Source organism: Rhinoderma darwinii, chromosome 1 (assembly GCF_050947455.1).
Source record: "Rhinoderma darwinii isolate aRhiDar2 chromosome 1, aRhiDar2.hap1, whole genome shotgun sequence".
In the NCBI taxonomy this organism is placed as follows: domain Eukaryota; kingdom Metazoa; phylum Chordata; class Amphibia; order Anura; family Rhinodermatidae; genus Rhinoderma; species Rhinoderma darwinii.
The window spans coordinates 598,014,860-598,035,541 of NC_134687.1; the positions used below are offsets into that span (position 1 = coordinate 598,014,860).

Sequence of the window (20,682 nt, forward strand, 5' to 3'; positions counted from 1 at the left end):
TCAAAATGGGACATGAGCAGACCATTTAAAGAGGATCTGTCACTAGTTTAGTAATGCCCAGTCTCCTAGCTAATCTAATAGGCGCTGTCACTTGATAATGCCAGTGAAAATGGTGTCCCAAAAAGTTCATTATTTTAAATAAAAGTTATGAGCTTTTTTTTAAATATGCAAATGAAGCTATACTAGGCAACTGATAGGTAACAGCAGCGATTCTCCTGAGGTGGCGCCTCCTCACAGCCTCTGACGCTATCCTATCAGCATGAAGCTCCTTCACACAGTGTGAGAGACTGAGGCTGGAAGGAAGGGGGATCAATTCAAATAGCCATATCTCCGCTGTGGACCACCTAGAACAGTGGGTTTGGTGGCATATGAATGAGGAGATTCTAATCTAATATGGCACGAGTATCGCAGTTCTAACTGAAACAACCGGAGGTATCACCGGTTGAAATCGCAGTTGGAATGGAAGCTGTCTACTAAATGATCACGCTTTGTTGCTGGGCTGGGGAGAGGAGAACTGTATGATGCAGATTAGACAGAGTCCTTCAGAAAACATTACCCAGCCCAGAGTGAACAGAAAGAGACCTCCCATTTGGCTATTAGTACATTGAAGCAGAAAAAACAGAAATAGTCTATGGACAATTAGCCATGTTCTTCTAATGTCACACAAGCCCTTTAAATGTGAGAATACTATGTGTGTTAGGGCTCATTCACACGAGTTTGAATCTCGTCCGTGTGCTGTGCATTGAAACAACGCACAGCACACTATTCACACGTGTGAGTTTTCACGCAACGAGTGTCCATTGCATGAAACTCACTGCATGTCCTATATTGGTGCGTTTACACACACCTAGCCGCCCATTGAAGTCAATGGGTGCGTGAAAACCACAGACCGCACACGGATGCACATCCATGTGCTGTCCATGTTTCATTGCATTGAAAAAAAAAAGTACTTACGAGTGCGTGAAAAACACATGCCACTCGCAAAGCACACTGATGCAGAACGCAATGCACACGGACAGATTTTATACGAATTTTTTACGTGCGTAAATCTATCACGCACGTGTGAATTTAGCCTTAGGGTTGGCCTGACCTTCTTTAGACGTTACAAAATCGGTGAAGCTGACCCCCAAAATGTGCAGGAGTCAGATTATTTTCTATACTGACGATAGGATGTCATTATTAGTACCGTGTTTCCCCAGACGGCAGCACACATTTGAACATCAGATTTTTTCACTATCTTGTTCAGATCTCATATTACTTGGTTCCATATTTGAAAGATCCCAAATAGAGGTGACCCAGTTAGTCGGTGCTGCTGGAATATCTCTTTAATGCACAGGTTTCAATGGTAATCCTGATTGGCTTAAGAGGACAGCTTATGTAAAGACTATGTACACCTTTGCTCTGTTTTGACTTGCTAAATCAAGTGGTTTGTATAACAAGTGGAGTTACTAAACCAGAGTTAGCCCCTGTAAGTACTCTTCTTTTACTTTAACAATTGTTCACAGTTTTTTTGTAACTGGGATAATGGATAGCAAGATTGGAGGTTTTCTTCAGTGCACAGTTTGCCATATGTGTGCACGACTGGAGCCGGAGTTCCAGGGTGAATACCTCTGTAGCATATGTGAGCATGTTGTTCACCTGGAAGCTTGCATTAGAGATCTGGAGGAGCAAAATGCAACACTGAGGGCGATAGACAATCTTGAGCGGAGCATGCTGCTCACTGAGCGAGCAGTTAGTGGGGTAGAACTGGAGGGTGAAGACATGGGTCAGCAGGAGCTGGGTTAATATAGTTAGGGGCAGGAGAAAGGGGTCCAAGAAAAGGAAGGCCAATCCTGTTTCTGATATTCCAAGCAATATTGCCAAGTTGGGTGATGATGCGAGGGTGTTGGTCTCAGAAATGGCAGCCCTAGTGGATACTGATCTCCCTAACAGCCGGGAGAACAGCCCAGCTAGTGGTTGGCGGGATGGTAATGCAGGTAAGGCAAGACAATTGGTAGTTGTAGGGGATTCTATAATCAGGAAGACGGATAGAATAATTTGTCGCCAAGACCGCCTCAACCGAATGGTTTGCTGTCTCCCTGGTGCCAGGGTTCGGCATGTGGTGGAACAGGTGGATAAATTACTGGGAGGGGCTGGTGATGATCCAGCTGTTGTGATCCATGTAGGTACCAACGACAGAATACATGGAAGGTGGAGGAGCCTTAAAGAGACTCTGTCACCACATTATAAGTGCCCTATCTCCTATATAAGGAGATGGGCGCTGTAATGTAGGTGACAGTAATGCTTTTTATTTAAAAAAAACGATCTTTTTTCACAACGTTAGGAGCGATTTTGGTTTATGCTAATGAGCTTTCTTAATGCCCAAGTGGGCGTACTTTTACTTTCGACCAAGTGGGCGTTGTACAGAGGAGTGCATGACGCTGACCAATCGGCATCATGCACTCCTCTCCATTCATTTACACTGCACTAGCGATATAGATATATCGCTATGTGCAGCCACATACACAAGCCCTAACATTACTACAGTGTCCTGATAATGAATACACGTGAAATCCAGCCTGGACGTCATGTGTACTCAGAATCCTGACACTTCTGACTCTTTTTTTGTGAGATTCCGGCAAGTGAAACCAAATCTCGTTTAGCTCCGTGATCTCGCGAGATTTGGTTTCACTTGCCGGAATCTCACAAAAAAAGAGTCAGAAGTGTCAGGATTCTGAGTACACATGACGTCCAGGCTGGATGGTCATGTGTATTCATTATCAGGACACTAGTAATGTTAGGGCTTGTGTATGTAGCTGCACATAGTGATATATCTATATCGCTAGTGCAGTGTAAATGAATGGAGAGGAGTGCATGATGCCGATTGGTCAGCGTCATGCACTCCTCTGTACAACGGCCACTTGGTCGAAAGTAAAAGTACGCCCACTTGGGCATTAAGAAAGCTCATTAGCATAAACCAAAATCGCTCCTAACGTTGTGAAAAAAAGATCGGTTTTTTAAATAAAAAGCATTACTGTCACCTACATTACAGCGCCCATCTCCTTATATAGGAGATAGGACACTTATAATGTGGTGACAGAGTCTCTTTAAGAATAATTTTAAAGAACTAGGCTGCAAGCTGAAGGGAAGGACCTCTGAGGTTGTATTCTCAGGAATACTGCCGGTGCCATGCGCATCACAGGAAAGACAGCGGGAGCTTAGGGAGTTAAATGCATGGCTTAAGTCTTGGTGTAGAGGAGAAGGCTTTGGGTTCCTAGAGCACTGGGCTGACTGTTGATTGGGGTACAAACTATTCTACAGATTTGCACATAAATGGAAGGGGGTCCGCTGTGCTGGGGGAGGGAATTCTAGCTGGGGTGGTGGAGTATTTAAACTAGGGCTGAGGATGGAGGCCAATGTAGAAAATAAAGGTGTAGTCAGGTTAGGGAGGGGTCAGACTATATTGGTGGGGGGAGAAACAGACTGTGGGGAGAGGACTAGACAACAGCTTAGGGAGATCCTTTTGTTACAAAACAGCAATGAAAATAAAAATGCCCATATAATGTCAGATAATCACATTTCTGAAAGTGAAAAAATTAAAGGCAAGTTAAAGTGTATGTTCACATACTCCAGAAGTCTAGCAAGCAAAATGAGGGAGCTGGAGGCCTTGGTACTGGAAGAAAATATAGATATAGTTGGTGTTGCTGAAACATGGCTGGACTCTTCACATGACTGGGCTGTAAATCTACAGGGTTTTACACTGTTTCGGAAAGACAGGACAAATAGGAAAGGTGGTGGTGTATGTCTGTATGTGAGAAGTGATATGAAGGTGAATGTGAATGAGACATTAGAGGGTGAAGATTGTGAGGAGGTTGAAACCTTGTGTGTGGAATTACAAAGGGAGGTAAACACTGAAAAAATTACTTTTGGTGTAATCTATAGACCCCCCAATATAACTGAGGAGATGGAAGCTCAGCTATATAAACAGATGGAGCAGGCTGCACAGGCGGGTACTGTAGTGATAATGGGAGATTTTAATTACCGGGATATTAATTAGCGTCATGGTTCGGCTTCAACTGCAAAGGGGAGACATTTCGTCAACCTGTTGCAGGCAAATTTTATGTGGCAGTTTGTGGAAGACCCGACTAGAGGTGAAGCTCTGTTGGATCTGGTCATTTCTAATAATGCAGAGCTTGTTGGGAACGTCCATGTTCGTGAAAACCTCGGTAACAATGATCACAATATAGTTACATTTTACCTATACTGTAAAAAACAAACACAGGCTGGGAGGGCAAAAACACTTAATTTTAAGAAGGCCAATTTCCCCAGGATGAGGACTGCAATTCAGGATATAGACTGGGAAGAACTAATGTCAAATAATGGAACAAATGATAAATGGGAGATTTTCAAATCTACTTTGGGTAATTATAGTGCAAGATTTATTCCTATAGGTAACAAGTATAAACGACTCAAATTAAACCCAACATGGCTTACACCTACCGTAAAAAGGGCAATACATGACAAAAAAAGGGCATTTGAAAAATACAAATCTGAGGGTACATCTGCAGCCTTTGTAAAATATAAAGAGCTTAATAAAAACTGTAAAAAGGTAATAAAATCAGCAAAAATACAAAATGAAAGGCAGGTGGCCAAGTATATAAATGCAAAAAAGCCGAGGTCTGAACATGTAGGACCCCTAGATAGTGGTAATGGGGAATTGGTCACAGGGGATCAAGAGAAGTTACTAAATGGGTTCCTTAACTCTGTATATACAACAGAAGAAGGAGCAGCTGATGTAGCCGGTGCTGTTAATATATCAGTTGATATACTGAATTGGATGAATGTAGATATGGTGCAAGCTAAATTTATTAAAATAAATGTACACAAGGCCCCGGGACCAGATGGGTTACACCCTAGAGTTCTTAAAGAGCTTAGTTCAGTTATTTCTGTCCCCCTCTTCATAATATTCAGAGAATCTCTAGTGACTGGTATAGTGCCAAGGGACTGGCGCAGGGCAAATGTGGTGCCTATTTTCAAAAAGGGATCTAGGTCTTCCCCGGGTAATTATAGACCAGTTAGCTTAACATCCATTGTGGCGAAAATGTTTGAGGGACTATATATAGAATTATGTGACAAAAAATAGTATTATAAGTGACAGCCAGCACGGTTTTACTAAGGACAGAAGTTGTCAAACTAACCTGATCTGTTTTTACGAAGAGGTGAGCAGAAGCCTAGACAGAGGGGCCGCTGTGGATATAGTGTTTTTGGACGTTGCAAAGGCATTTGACACTGTCCCCCATAGACACCTAATGGGTAAATTAAGGACTATAGGTTTAGACAATATAGTTTGTAATTGGATTGAGAATTGGCTCAAGGACCGTATCCAGAGAGTTGTGGTCAATGATTCCTTCTCTGAATGGTCACCGGTTATAAGTGGTGTACCCCAGGGTTCAGTGCTGGGACCACTATTATTCAGCTTATTTATTAATGATGGAGGATGAGATTAATAGCACTATTTCTATTTTTGCAGATGACACCAAGCTATGTAATATAGTTCAGTCTATGGAAGATGTTCGTGAATTGCAAGCGGATTTAAACGAACTGAGTGTTTGGGTGTCCACTTGGCAGATGAGGTTTAATGTAGATAAATGTAAAGTTATGCATCTGGGTACCAACAACCTGCCTGCATCATATGTCCTAGGGGGAGCTACACTGGCGGATTCACTTGTTGAGAAGGATCTGGGTGTACTTGTAAATCATAAACTAAATAACAGCATGCAGTGTCAATCAGCTGCTTCAAAGGCCAGCAGGATATTGTCGTGTATTAAAAGAGGCATGGACTCGCGGGACAGGGATGTAATATTACCACTTTACAAAGCATTAGTGAGGCCTCATCTAGAATATGCAGTTCAGTTCTGGGCTCCAGTCCATAGAAAAAATACAAAGAAGAGCAACGAAGCTAATTAGGGGCATGGAGAATCTAAGTTATGAGGAAAGATTAATAGAATTGAACCTATTTAGCCTTGAAAAAAGCCGACTAATGGGGGACATGATTAACTTATATAAATATATTAATGGCACATACAAAAAATATGGTGAAATCCTGTTCCTTGTAAAACCCCCTCAAAAAACAAGGGGGCACTCCCTCCGTCTGGAGAAAAAAAGGTTCAACCTGCAGAGGCGACAAGCCTTCTTTACTGTGAGAACGGTGAATTTATGGAATAGTCACCGCAGGAGCTGGTCACAGCAGGGACAGTAGATGGCTTTAGAAAAGGCTTAGATAATTTCCTAGAACAAAAAAATATTAGCTCCTATGTGTAGAAATTTTTTTAATTCCCTTTTCTCATCCCTTGGTTGAACTTGATGGACATGTCTTTTTTCAACCGTACTAACTATGTAACTATGTAACTATTTAACCTTTTGAAAGAAATTGTTTTTTTAATCAATGTTTTATGTGATATAAAACAATTTTTACATTGACTTTTTTATTAATTTATTTTTAACTTTTTACGATACAGCCGCTATGTATTCTGTATATATGGAAGCTGTATCGTTCTGTCTGAGCCGAGTCCGTCAGTTCAGCTGAGAGCGGGTCCTGCTTGTCTCTGACACACAGGATCCACCTAATATCGATTATATCTAAGTTCACAACTTATATGTGATCGTTATTAGCCGGATCCTGTGTGTCAGAGACAAGCAGGACCCTCTCTCAGCTGAACTGACAGACTTGGCTCAGACAGAACGATACAGCTTCTCTGTATACAGAATACATAGAAGCTTTATCATAAAAAGTTTTAAAAATAATTTAAATAAAAGTCTATGTAACATTTTTAAAAACACAAAACATTGATTTAAAAAAAAAAAAAATCCTTTCAAAGGTGTATTTAGCCTTTAAGTTTTTTACTTGCTATTTTTGTGCGTCTTGTTCCGTCTGTTCTAAACTTCTACACAGACATGGATTCTGATTTCTCCTCTGATGTTAATTGAAGTCGGTTTTTACTGCGCAGGGTTTATTAGCCGGGATCCTTGAAAACATTCTTATAAAATCTTTATTGCATATCTCTTCTAATGAGCTGCTCCGCTTTAAATGTCATTGAGTAGATGTAGGAGATGCTATCCCACGGCTGGACACTAGATGGATCTGTGGAGCTTTAGTTTTGTCTTCTGTTTCCTCCAGTGAAGGTCGACATCGTACACTATTGGCCTTCAGTATTACAATAGCCATTTACCTCTGTATTGCCCTATTACCCAAATTCAAGTTGTCCCCCCTGAGCTATATCGATCAGCAGCAGCCGCCTGAAACCTTCAGCTGTGGCAAAACTACAATTCCCAGCATTCAGTGACAATCATGGCATTCCTTGTTCTTCAGGGATGGACATTTTTGAGGGTGCAATAGAACATTGTCTCTCAGAAATCTGCTTGTTCCGAGCTCGCCTCCTCTATGTCTGCTTAGTGTATAAACCGTTCCTGTTTATAGAACCATACAATCTGTATATACATTCTGATCTGCTCATTAATATAATTCTCTGTCTTTGTCGCAGAGTGAAAAGCGCAGCTCCAACTTCATGTACCTGATGGTGGAGTTTCCCTGTGTGAAGAGCGATGACAAGGAATACGGAATAGTTTACTATGAAAAGGTAACGCAGTTTATTTTATCTGATACCAACAGAGATCCGTGACTTTAAAGCTCGTCTCCGACGTTGTGGTGTCTCCTATAGGTTTGTATGGAGCGGCAACGTAACGCTCAACCGCTGCTTCATACAACTTCTCCTCACTTTGAAAGTGCTCTAGACCTCTGTTCAGTGAGGGTGCCAGCGGTGGTGCCAACCGTCATATAACATTTAACACCTATCCTGTGGATAAATAGTAAATATTGTTAGTGGGAAAACCCCTTAAAAGAAACACTACATCTATCTATCTATTCTATCCTATCTATCTATCTATCTATCTATCCTGTCTGTCTGTCGCATATCTATCTATCCTATCCTATCTATCCTGTCTGTCTGTCTGTCGCATATCTATCTATCTATCTATCTATCTATCTATCTATCTATCTATCTATCTATCTATCTATCTATCTGTCTGTCTGTCTGTCTGTCTGTCTGTCTGTCTGTCTGTCTGTCTGTCTGTCTGTCTATCTATCTCCCTCTCCCTCTCAAGATAATGGCGACAGCACACTGCGAACACTAATGCCACCTTAGCCACTAAATATAAATAAATATGCATTACTGCTGAATCTACTTACAATAGTGAGGTTCTTCGTGCACATTTTGATCAAATTCTGTGAGCCCACTTGCCACGACATGGCGTCCTCAATAAGATGGGTACTTACGCTGCACATACACCCAGAACTGGGATTAAGCCTAAATATATCTGGGGATGGTAGGGACCAGCATTAAACTAATTAAAATCACGCTGGGCAGAATGGGAGGAGTGCAACATCAAAAATTGAGCCAGTCACTAACCCCTCATATATGGATCACATAAACACAACAAAAGTTTAAACAGCACATTCCAACAAAATGATACAAAACGTGTATATGGGTGCAAGAATGCCTGTGACTGCAAATTTATACAGCACACAAGAAAATGGCGACAGCACTCTGCGAACACTAATGTCACCTAAGCCGCTAAATATAAATAAATATGCATTACTGCTAAATCTACTTAAAATAGGGAGGTTCTTCACGCGCATTTTGATCAAATTGTGTGAGCCCACCTGCCTCGACAAGGCGATCTCAATAAGGTGGGACCCTACACTGCACATACACTCAGAACTGGGACTTAGGCCTAATTTACACAAGCGTGTTCAGTCCATGATATACGGACTGTACGTCAGTGATATTTCCCAGACCGAACACCGTGTAGAAAGCCGGGCTCCTAGCATCATAGTTATGTATGATTCCAGGAGTCATTGCCTCGCTGCGGGAAAACTTTCCCGTACTGTAATCATGTTTTCAGTACGGGACAGTAGTTCCACGGGGAGGCAGGGACACCTAGCATCATACATAACAGTGGCATCAGTGACCATACACTATAATGGCATCTGTTTAACGCGTACTTCATGGAAAGATATGAAAAAGCCCATGACATGTATGTTAAACGGATGCCAGTGATGAATACCATACTGTTGCATGCATCAGACATAGGCTCCCATGATTAAAAAAAACATATACTGTGCGGTATTAGTTTTTTTACGGGATTCCATTGTATGGAACAGCACAATCTACTACGTTATTCCATTCCTCAACAAAAAGGTAGACTAACTTATAACCAGCCTGACGGGGGCCAAGAGGAATCTCTTTTGGCCTCCATCTCGGGCTAATGGAGCCCTATGGACACGTTTAGCGTGTACGTCATAAGCTTTCCCGACGCACATGCTAAAGTTCAATAACAAGATGTGAACTAGGCCTTAACGATAAGTTTACGGAGGACATATCTGTTGTTTTTCCTCCTCTGCTCCTTGCAGTCTTATTCTTCAGCCTCTTTCCTTTCCTGTGATTAGTCCGCACTCTCGTTTTGTCTCATTCTTCAGCGAGCGCCTGAGTCTGAGAAAACCCCTGAGTATGTGATAAAGTATTACAGGCTGTTGGCAGGAGAGGTGTTTTTCTCATTTTATATTGTCGTGGTAGACAGGAATTTATTTTAGATTGCCTTCCCTGAAGACATTGATAAGTGACGACTTACCGCTACGTTTGTGACCAGAATTCTGCGGATGTCCTTCTCAACACTCAAGGAAATTTTTTTTTTTATGAAGTTTGTCTGCAGATCTTGAACAAAAAATGTAACCTAGACTTAATCTTATATGTATGGTCTATGGTTATCTGGTGTATAGAAGCCTCTAGAAGCAGTTATGGTATATTTGTTGTATGGTTGTCTTTAAGGATAAGGCCTCATGCACACGACTGTAGTGTTTTTTACTGACTGCAAATACGGTTCCGTAGTCATCCGCAAGTCATCCGCATATCTGGCACGCAAATACAGTCCGTAGTGCATCCGTATTTACAGATCCGCAAAAAAAGGGGAGGCTCCAATTGTCACCAACGTGACCCAACCACTTGCAAAGGTCACATGATAGATCAGGCGCCTTTTTCTTGGGTAATCCCCCTGCCATCGCATATCAACGCTTCCGCAATTTGGCATGTGCCTATAGACCTCTATGGGCGAGTTTGTGCCTCAATTGCAGACAAGAATTGGACATGTTCTATATTTTGTTGATCCTTTCTTCGGGCCGAACACTTATTTGTAAACATATCGAAAGGTGTCCGTGGCCTATAGAAATTAATGGGTCCGCAGATTATCCGTGAATATGGGTGAAAACTATCACGATTCACTGCACCACAATGCTAAGACTAAAGGCCAGAGCGGGAGCGGGATGTAGTGTCGTGTCGTGATGTGCTGTAAGTTACCACATGGCCATAGCCTGGCATGTGAACTGTCCTGCAATCATAATATGTAGCCGCTAGAGATGAGCACATTTTTTGCCTGTTTCAAGCTCCGCTGATCCACCTGTAATCGATCACATCTAAGTTCATAACTTAGATGTGATCGGTAATAGCTCGATCCTGCATACCAGAAACACGCAGGACCCCCTGACACTGAACCCGTCAGTCCTGCTGACCTGACGGATTCAGGTCTCAGCGCACGATACAGCTGCTCTATATACAGAATACAAAGTAGCTGTATCTCAAAAAGTTGTTTTTGAATAAAAAGTATGTAGAAAGTTGTACAAAACACACTGATAGGCATTTTTATTAAAAAACAAAAAATGATTTCAAAGGTATACATAGCCTTTAATAATTGATTTGCAGTTGCATCAGCAAATCAATTTTCTTTTCTTAATGTTCTCTTTTTTTTTTTTTTTTTGCCAAAGTTAAGATGGTTGTCTCCTGAAGACGTCATAGAGAGGGTCACCCACCTGGGACTCCCCCCTCCCCCTCTTTTAACCGAGTGTGGAGCCACCAACAAAGAATAGCTCTTGTTTTGGTGGAGCTGGCCCATCCATATATTACATTGTCGGCCACCAATTTGAAGGGGCTCTGCAGGCACTACATGGAAAATGTTAGATGATAAGATCTACGGGGGTTAAAGAAGACAGAACTGCTGAGTTCAGCTAATTTAAAAAGGAGTTGTATTTATGAGAGTAAATGTGCACCTTATAACTCCATGTGATCTGTAGGTGAACATTTCTGTGTTCATTTCTTAATATATCTTTGTTGCGGCTGGAGCTCTTATTCTTTTGCAGAGCTCCAGATCCTCTACATAGACATGTTAAATGATAAAATTCGGTCTGCCTGCAGCTGCCACTAGAGGGAGCCTAGGAGCTTACTGCATACTGTGAGTTCAATGTATATCCTGTATGCAGTATACAGAGTTCTGAACCCTATATACATATAATAAGAAATTAATCAGAATAGAATTTTGACCCATTTAGATAGAAAGCAGACTGGTGTTCAATGGTGGGCATTCACATAAAAAAATAATAATTCAATTATTCAGTTCTCCCTTTGTATCCTATAGACTAGCAAAATCTGACAATCCGACAAAATTGATTTGCTCATCTGTAGTAGACTTGAGGTTCCTGGGTCTTTATGCAAAATCTGTACCAATTCCGTAGACCTATGGTGTTTATAATGGCACTTTCCTCCAATGTAACAGAATGGGCATTGGACCTCCCAGGCACTCAGACCCCTGATATATTACTGCAATTCCGGGGGCCTCGTTACACTTTACATCTTTCATGATGTCTCAGTCTTGGGTATCCTGCGACGCTCTGCAGCATTCCTAGTAATTAGACAGCAGTGTCACCAAGTAAGTTATCAAGACCAACCAAGCGCGATCTCCTTTTACTGTGTGCGGCTGAAGCCTCGCTGCTTATAAATGATAACACTCCGGTGCTAATGCATTTATGTGTCAGCGTATTAATAGGGAATTATATCTTAATGCCATGCTCAGTTGAAAGAGAAAATTGGAAGTCGGTGTGAGCCGGCGAGAAGTGATATACTGCGTAGAGGAACGTGCTTTATCACAGGTGCTGTTTAATACTAAAACATCAAGTGCATTCAAATAAATGTAAAAAGTTACATCGACTCATAATGTTGAGCAATTTTCATAATAATTGGGTTTGCTGATATTGAATGACATTATACTCCAGTCGCATCCAAATCTGCATTTAGAATTCGTCTGAGCTGAGCATATACTATACAGACACAGAACCACCAGGAGCCTGGAGTGAAATATGAGGCAATGCAATCAGAGAGCTAATTAGTAAACCGCTTTATTCTGAATGCAGCTCTGGATGCGATTGGAGTTTGACACAAATCTTATTATCAGTGACAGGTGAGTAAAGCAAAGCATTTCTAAAAAAAAGTTGAGTTCATCAACTTATCTTGTCTTGCTTTTGAGTTCCATAGTGTTTTCGTTTCCATTCACATCCAAAGCTGCATATAATATTCTGCTGGTCTCCTGGGTGGTGCTTTGTGAGCGCTCAAAAGAAAGCTGGATACAGCTGAGGTTCTGTTCACATCTGTGTTGTAAGCTCCAGGTCTGGTCAAATATGTCGGACAACATAGTGCAGCATGCAGCGCTCTTTAGTCCAGTAAAACTACCGACACATTGACAGAAACCCGACAGACCTCATTATAGTCAATGGGTTCTGGCACCATTGGCATCCGTCATGCGGCGGATTCGTCGCTGACATTATTTCTGTCCTATGATGGAGCAGAAGAATTGCAAGGATAAAAGCAGATGTAAACAGATGTTAGCAGATGTTAGGTCACATGACTGACAGCTGTCTGTTTCCAAGGGCAACTAGCAGAACTTTGAAAGCAATATGAAAATGAACACAACTGTAATATTTTACCATTGGGGAAAAAGTTATGAGATTTTACCGCAACTGCTGCGTGACCAAAGGATGCCGTGGAGCGATACACTAAATCCTGCTGACTGCTTATCTCTGGAGAATAATATAGAATGGTAAATACACAGGGTTTCCATGGATACAAATGAGAAGTATCACATTGTTTTCAGCGACAGTCGTGTCCCTAGGATCTCTTAGTCGTGTGTAATCTGTGCTGTGCTGGAGCTCATTACTTGCTGTATTCAGCACATCTGACCTGCATCCTCTACATCTCCGAGATCAGCATAGAAATCAGCCCCACATCACCCAAGCAATTCAGCGGACGGCATGCAGCAGAGTGGAGACGTCTTCTCACTCAGTTTTCAAGTCTACAAATGTCAAAACGTTTAATAGTCAGTGGCCCCTGTGCTCTTATTATACCGTTTGAGAACCACCATATGATACACCTCCCCCACCCCCGCTGACCCCTGTTACCAGCCTTAAACAGCTATTCCAGTCCAATGTGAAAGTTTTCTTTCACTCTATCCTCTATTCTAATGTTTCCATTATTATTGTAGTTTTATTTGTCTCCATAATAGGGGATTATTATATTCTTGTACATAGGGGGCAGTATTATAGCAGTTATATTCTTGTACAAAAAGGGCAGGATTATAGTAATTATATTCTTGTACATAGGAGCAGTATTATAGTAGTTATATTCTTATACATAGGAGCAGTATTATAGTAGTTATATTCTTGTAAATAGGGAGTAGTATTATAGTAGTTATATTCTTGTACATAGAGGCAGTATTATAGTAGTTATATTCTTGTAAATAGGGAGTAGTATTATAGTAGTTATATTCGTGTACATAGGAGCAGTATTATAGTAGTTATATTCTTGTACATAGGTGGCAGTATTATAGTAGTTATATTCTTGTAAATAGGGAGTAGTATTATAGTAGTTATATTCATGTACATAGGAGCAGTATTATAGTAGTTATATTCTTATACATAGGAGGCAGTATTATAGTAGTTGTATTCTTGTACATAGTGACCGTATTATAGTAGTTATATTCTTGTACTTAGGAGCAGTATTATAGTAGTTATATTCTTGTACATAGTAGGCAGTATTATAGTAGTTATATTCTTGGACATAGGAGGCAGTATTATAGTAGTTATATTCTTGGACATAGGAGGCAGTATTATAGTAGTTATATTCTTGTATATAGGGGACAGTATTATAGTAGTTATATTCTTGTATATAGGAAGCAGTATTATAGTAGTTATATTCTTGTACATAGGGGCAGTATTATAGTAGTTATATTCTTGGACATAGGGGCAGTATTATAGTAGTTATATTCTTGGACATAGGGGCAGTATTATAGTAGTTATATTCTTGGACATAGGGGCAGTATTATAGTAGTTATATTCTTGGACATAGGGGCAGTATTATAGTAGTTATATTCTTGGACATAGGGGCAGTATTATAGTAGTTATATTATTGTACATTGGAGGCAGTATTATAGTAGTTATATTCTTGTATATAGGAGGCAGTATTATAGTAGTTATATTCTTGGACATAGAGGGCAGTATTATAGTAGTTATATTCTTGTACATAGGGGCAGTATTATAGTAGTTATATACTTGTACATAGGAGGCAGTATTATAGTAGTTATATTCTTGTACATAGGAGGCAGTATTATAGTAGTTATATTCTTGTACATAGGAGGTAGTATTATAGTAGTTATATTCTTATACATAGGGGACAGTATTATAGTAGTTATATTCTTGTACATTGGAGGCAGTATTATAGTAATTATATTCTTGTACATAGGAGGTAGTATTATAGTAGTTATATTCTTATACATAGGGGACAGTATTATAGTAGTTATATTCTTGTACATTGGAGGCAGTATTATAGTAGTTATATTCTTGTAAATAGGAGGCAGTATTATAATCGTTATATTCTTCTGCACAGAGGACAGTATTATAGTAGTTATATTTTTTGACCATAGGGGGCAGTATTATAACTAGCTGATATTTTAAAGTTATACTGATTGCTACACATGACCCATCTATAGGAACCACTTTGCTGCTGAATTTGTGTAAAACAGCAACATTTGCACAGTGACTAAAAGTGTTTTTATTCTCTTTGGAAAACGTCTCCTGTACCCTGTAAAAGCATATGAAGGTAACGAAGGGGGTGTCCATATGGTAAAAATAGAGAGCATGTAGAATAGTTCCTGATAGAGATGAGGGGCCAGTAAAATGTTTTTCTTGTGCATACAAGGGGGTACTTTGACTTCTAATTCCCTCATAACATTTATAAATCTGTGTCTTTTATGAGTGTCCTTGTATAAACCTCTTTAATAGATTCTACAGACGTTCAGTGTATAAAATACTGCAGTGACCTATCGTAGGATAATAATTATTAGCGATGTCTTGCAGGATGGGGATGAGTCCACTTCAATTTCTTCTAGTGCTGAGATTGTGCGTGTTCCAGATCCGCAGATGTCTATGGTGAGCATTTCTTACAGTCATCGCTGTAGTCTTCATGTGATTTAATATCCTTTATTTCTTTTGCATTGTCGCATAGAGTAAAAGTTTTGAAAAAGTAGACTTAAAAGAAAATTCTTAGTTCTTGAGTCGTCGTCTTCTGTGAAGTTCCTATTGTTATATTTAGCCATATCAAATCTTGGAAAACTGCACGACAACCTTTTCAACCTCCGTTACATCTCTGCATTGGCTGTTCCTAGACTCCTAAGTATACGCCTGGTTATATACTGATAGAACCCGTGCTCCCGTGCTGCTAAATATTGTGGTTCAACGTAATTTACCATTCAGAGAAAAGTAAGGGGCAACCCATGTAAATGCTATAATGCCTTTGTGAAAACTACAAAAGAACGTGTCCAATTTTTAATCGCTACGAATGCTTCACTATGCCATGTGCCATAGTCCTAACCTGGTGCCTGGACTACGTATCTCATCATGCACTGTTTGGTGTTTTGAGCATGTACGTGGTGTGTGTGTGTGTGTGTGTGTGTGTGTGTGTGTGTGTGTATATATATATATATATATATATATATCGCGGCGTACATACTCAAAACACCAAACAGTGCATGTTGGGATACGTAGCCCAGCAGCAGCACAGGCAGCAGTAGGTGCAAGCCCCAGGGAACCGACCAATGTCCCAAGTATAAAGTAGTCAAAAATTTAGCAGAATTCCAAATATTCAAGTGAAAAAAGGTACTTTATTCCCTGTGCTATATATATATATATATATATATATATATATATATATATATATATATATATATACACACACACACATATAAATATTAGGGCTGGACGATTCTGACCTAACTCATGATTAATTGAACATGTAACCTCGATTACGATTATTGAACGATTATTTAGGCCACACCCCTTTTGCATGCCACACCCCCTATTTGTTTCCTACGCCATTGAATTAATATCCCCTGAGCCTGCTATATACTACTGTATATAATATACCCCCTGACACGGCCCCACACAGTAGATTATATATATATATATATATATATATATATATATATATATAGCTACCCTCACACATTATAATGTCCCTATAATTGCCTCCATACAGCATAATGCCCCTATAGCTGCCCTCACATAGTATAATGCCACCATAACTGATCCCATAGCTGCCCCCACGCTGTATAATGCCCCTACAGCTGCCCCCACTAGTGCTTAATAAAAATAATAATAAACATACTCCCCTAACCCCGTTCCAATGACGAGTGGAGGAGATGCCTCTGCTCCCCTGGTCTATGCAGCTCAGCGCAGACAGGCGTGATGACGTCACTGCCTCGCATCCAGCGATACATAGTGAATGGTAGAGCATGGACCTTACGGTCCCCTGTTTTACCATTGGATTCAACTGTATCTGTGTCCTGAAGATGCAGTTTAAACCGGAAGAAAATAATTGATAAAACTGAAATTTGAAAGATGACATTCATGAATTGCGCTGAATTTCGATTTTGCTCTGTTTTTACTCTGCAGGAAAATTTGGTGGAGAGTAAACACCACAAACTTGCCAGGAGCCTAAGAAGTGGCCCCTCGGATCACGATCTGAAGCCAAATGCTGCAACGCGGGATCAGCTCACTGTGAGTGTTTATTGTGTAGAACCCGCCATCAATAACAGATATCCGCTAGTCCAACAGTTACTAGTCCCAATTACACCTTTAACATGCATGGTATTTCAATAGCCCTGGGGTGAGGAATAGGATCAAGTGGCTGCCAGTAACCTCACATTCTGCTTATCTCTGGATTAGGCAGGAAAAATCCAACCTGTTATTTCCTTGTTTCCCTTGAGCGCAGACCACCGCCCCGTAGACATATAATTATTAATGGATACACTCCTAATCGGTGGGATCTTGGGACAAAAATCTGGTGCAATGATAATATGAAGCATTTTTTAATATCTGCTGCTTATGCTAAGATATAAACGAAGGCCCAAAGCCCAAGGCTGCACTACCGGCAATCTTATGGCCTCTTCTCATTTCTGTCACTTGTAGTGTTGGTATGGAGCCCTTGTGGGGATCCAAATCCGAAAATACATCAATATCTACATCATACCTGGCCTGAATAGTGGCAGTAATATGTGTGGGTGTATATATAAACATGAAGATTGATGTGGATGGTCATCCATGACCGCAGTGCACCTGACAAAAATAAGAAGGGAACATGTCCTCAGAAGTAGTGCAGCCTCAGGCTTTGGGCCTGTAACTTGAACTTGGACCCCCTGCTTTACACAATGCATCCTGCAGATCATGAAAGTATCGGAAAGGCTTAAAAGACACCAGGCAAGGGCAAATCGGGTTAAGTGATTTGATTTTTATTCCTCGCTTTAAATTAAATTCCAAGTAATAAATCAATTTTCATGTTTGCAAAAATAATCCATCACAATATCCTTGTTCTGCAATTTTTTGTTCTCTTCCGCTCCTTGTGACTTTTTAGACTTTGCTTGTGATATATAGTCTCCAGTTGCATGCAAAGTTTTCAAAATCAAACTATTGTACAGTCCCTGCTGTAAATGCTACATCTCTAACAACGTACAGACTCAGAACCAGTAGGGGGCAGCAGTGAGATGTTAGGTGGTGCAGCCTGAGAAATAGCATGTCATTATGCATATTGCTTATGGCAAATCTGGCGAGGTTTTATATTTATTTATTTATTATAATCCGCCGCTAACACTCCGTTTTCTGCCACAGACTAGCCAGCGAATCTGCACGGGTTTTGCCCCATAGTAATTCAATGGCGCTAATCTGCGTCTTTTCATCGCGGAATCTGCGGCAATAATGAACAGGCGGCAGGTTTTCCTGAGTATGTCAGTGGGGACGTGTGAATGGGGAATAAAATACCTCATTCACAATCATTGCCTCTAGGAAGTGAACGGATTCTGTCAGGACTTGGGTGTGAACATTGCCTTAGTATCACATTGCGTTATATACTACTGTATTTCAGGATCAGGTTGCTCAGATGCGACATGTTTCACTACATTTTGCTTTTTATGTGCAGATCATCGTCAGCTACCCCCCAACCAAACAGCTGACATCAGAGGTACAGGACCTGGTGTGGAAATTCAGATATTACCTCACCAACCAGGAGAAGGTTCGTATTCTTCCTACAATTACATGTTAGGGCATTACGTAATAGTACAGCACCCGTGGGTGCAAGTTCCCGCACAGTGCCCCACTATTGTAGCGTTGATATTGATTTGACACGGAAATTGCGCCCGCGTGTTTAGGAGCTGGAGTTCTGCTGTCCATCATAACCGTGCTATAGGTCCCTGCCTTTTAACCCCTTTTTATGCCACGTTCAATGCCGGCTGTGGCATGGAGGAGGTAGAACAAAGGGGATGTCCATTTAGAAGGAGAACGGCGGTTCTCTGTGATTCGGCCAAATTCTTGTATGGGTAGAGAGCCCACGGGTTAACCATATAGCCAGTTGCTGGGGCACAATTACCTATTTAAAAGACACGGTAATATAATGGCGCATATTACAAAGTAAAAATAAAGCTCATTAAGGTAAATCCCTATACTGGATAAAAAAGAAAAAAAACTTAAACAAAATCTGTTAAGTGGCTATTCACATCTGCATTGGAGGCTCCGCTGATACGGCAGAAATGACCGGAAACAACAGCGCAGCACGCTGCGCTATTGTTTCAGGTAAAACAACGGACATCCCGACAGAAATCCAACAGAACCTATTAAAGTCAAAGTGTTCCGTCGGCTGCCGGTGGTGTCCGTGTTAGAACGATACTGTTGCGTTCGACATTCCCTTGTTTTTCCCCTCTGACCTGACACAGATGGGAACACGGCCTAAAAAATAAATGATGTATTTTTAACAGTAAATACATTTTATAAATGAATTTGAAGACACTAAATATTATTCACATATTTAGTATTTATAGAAGTCTAACTATCCTACAATAATTTTAGAACACCTTTTTAAGATTATTAGTCAATGAAAGAAAAAGTGAAAAATAAAAACTAAAGTAAAATATTGTTTTCGACATTTTACCTATATTATAAGATTGTAAAACTGGAACACTGACCTATAAAAAAAAGTTATGACGGTCAGAATGTGGGGAGGCAAAAGCAAAACAAGACCTCCGTTTGCTTTCAGTGGTTGAAAACCTTTTTTGCATTCGGAGGCTAAAGATAAGTCCTTACCCCGTGCCACGCACACAGCAGCAGTTTTGTTACAATATAACAGTGCATTAGCAAGAGGTGGGGAGTAGCTGCAAAGGGTGACCCTCAATCTGGAGGATCCAATGCGACCAAGTCTTACATGTCTGTCCATTTTGTTTCCGACTGTGTTTTCAGCTTCCCCTAGTAATATCCATACGCCATAATAGGTCATATGAACTGGGGATGTTCCTACATTCATTTATTCATTCCTTCATTCATTCATTCATTTTAGGCATTGACTAAGTTCCTGAAATGTGTCAACTGGGATTTACCTCAAGAGGCGAAACAAGCTCTGGAACTTTTAGGCAAATGGAAACCGATGGATGTTGAAGACTCCTTGGAGCTTCTGTCGTCTCAGTTTACCAACCCAACGGTGCGACGTTACGCTGTAGCTCGACTTCAGCAGGCGGACGATGAGGTGAGTCCTGCATGGGGCCACAATTTCCAGCTTTATGTAATGTTTCTGGATATCCTGCAGAGTATCCCTGTATACCGGTCCTGACCGCACAACAAGGGTCAGAAAGAGTTGGGTATATATTGTAGAACAGCTGAGAAAAGGCTAGCCATTGAATTCAGATGTATAAGCTTTGTGTGATCGATACTGTAGACTAGGCGTCTCCGACCTGCGGTTCTCCAGCTATTGTGGCACTAGTATGGGCATGCCAGTAGTTCTAGTTCCTGGAGAGCCTGGTTTCAAGATGTTACCTGCATCTTTCGGAGGTTGTAATTGAACTACAGAGACACTGGTTAAGAGGCCTCTGCAGTAGGAAGGAAGCCATTGCAAACATTCTGGGTCATTTTCGCTAGCTACAAGGACCCTCAGCCATGACCATATTGCCTTGCACCCGTTACTGACGGGTGGGATACCGTAGTTGAAAGTGCGCCTATTTCGCCTTGGTTGCATTGTAAAAATGAAATTCTTAACAAAAAAATAAATGAAAACCAATAAAATAAAAAAATGTAAGAAGATTTGTGGTCCCCACATCTAAAATTGGCGTTGTTTTTTTTTCCTTGATGCTCCCAATCGGTCGCCTCTTTATATGCAAGAACTGGGGATTTCCGTCCTTCCGTTGAGTCCAGCACACATTGCAAGACTGTGTTGATTAAAGGTCCTTTTACATCGGCCAATA

The 20,682-nt window shown here is 40.8% G+C and overlaps 1 protein-coding gene across 1 annotated transcript in view; it reads left to right on the forward strand.

Annotated features, from left to right (window-relative positions):
- The window catches only part of PIK3C3 (phosphatidylinositol 3-kinase catalytic subunit type 3), a 153,115-nt gene that overhangs the window by 17,716 nt on the left and 114,717 nt on the right, over nucleotides 1-20,682 (forward strand). The window contains exons 6-10 of the mRNA XM_075840599.1: nucleotides 7,521-7,616; nucleotides 15,266-15,337; nucleotides 16,859-16,963; nucleotides 18,378-18,470; nucleotides 19,785-19,970. Of these exons, the coding sequence (XP_075696714.1) occupies nucleotides 7,521-7,616; nucleotides 15,266-15,337; nucleotides 16,859-16,963; nucleotides 18,378-18,470; nucleotides 19,785-19,970 (552 nt within the window). The remainder of the gene's footprint in view (nucleotides 1-7,520; nucleotides 7,617-15,265; nucleotides 15,338-16,858; nucleotides 16,964-18,377; nucleotides 18,471-19,784; nucleotides 19,971-20,682) is intronic.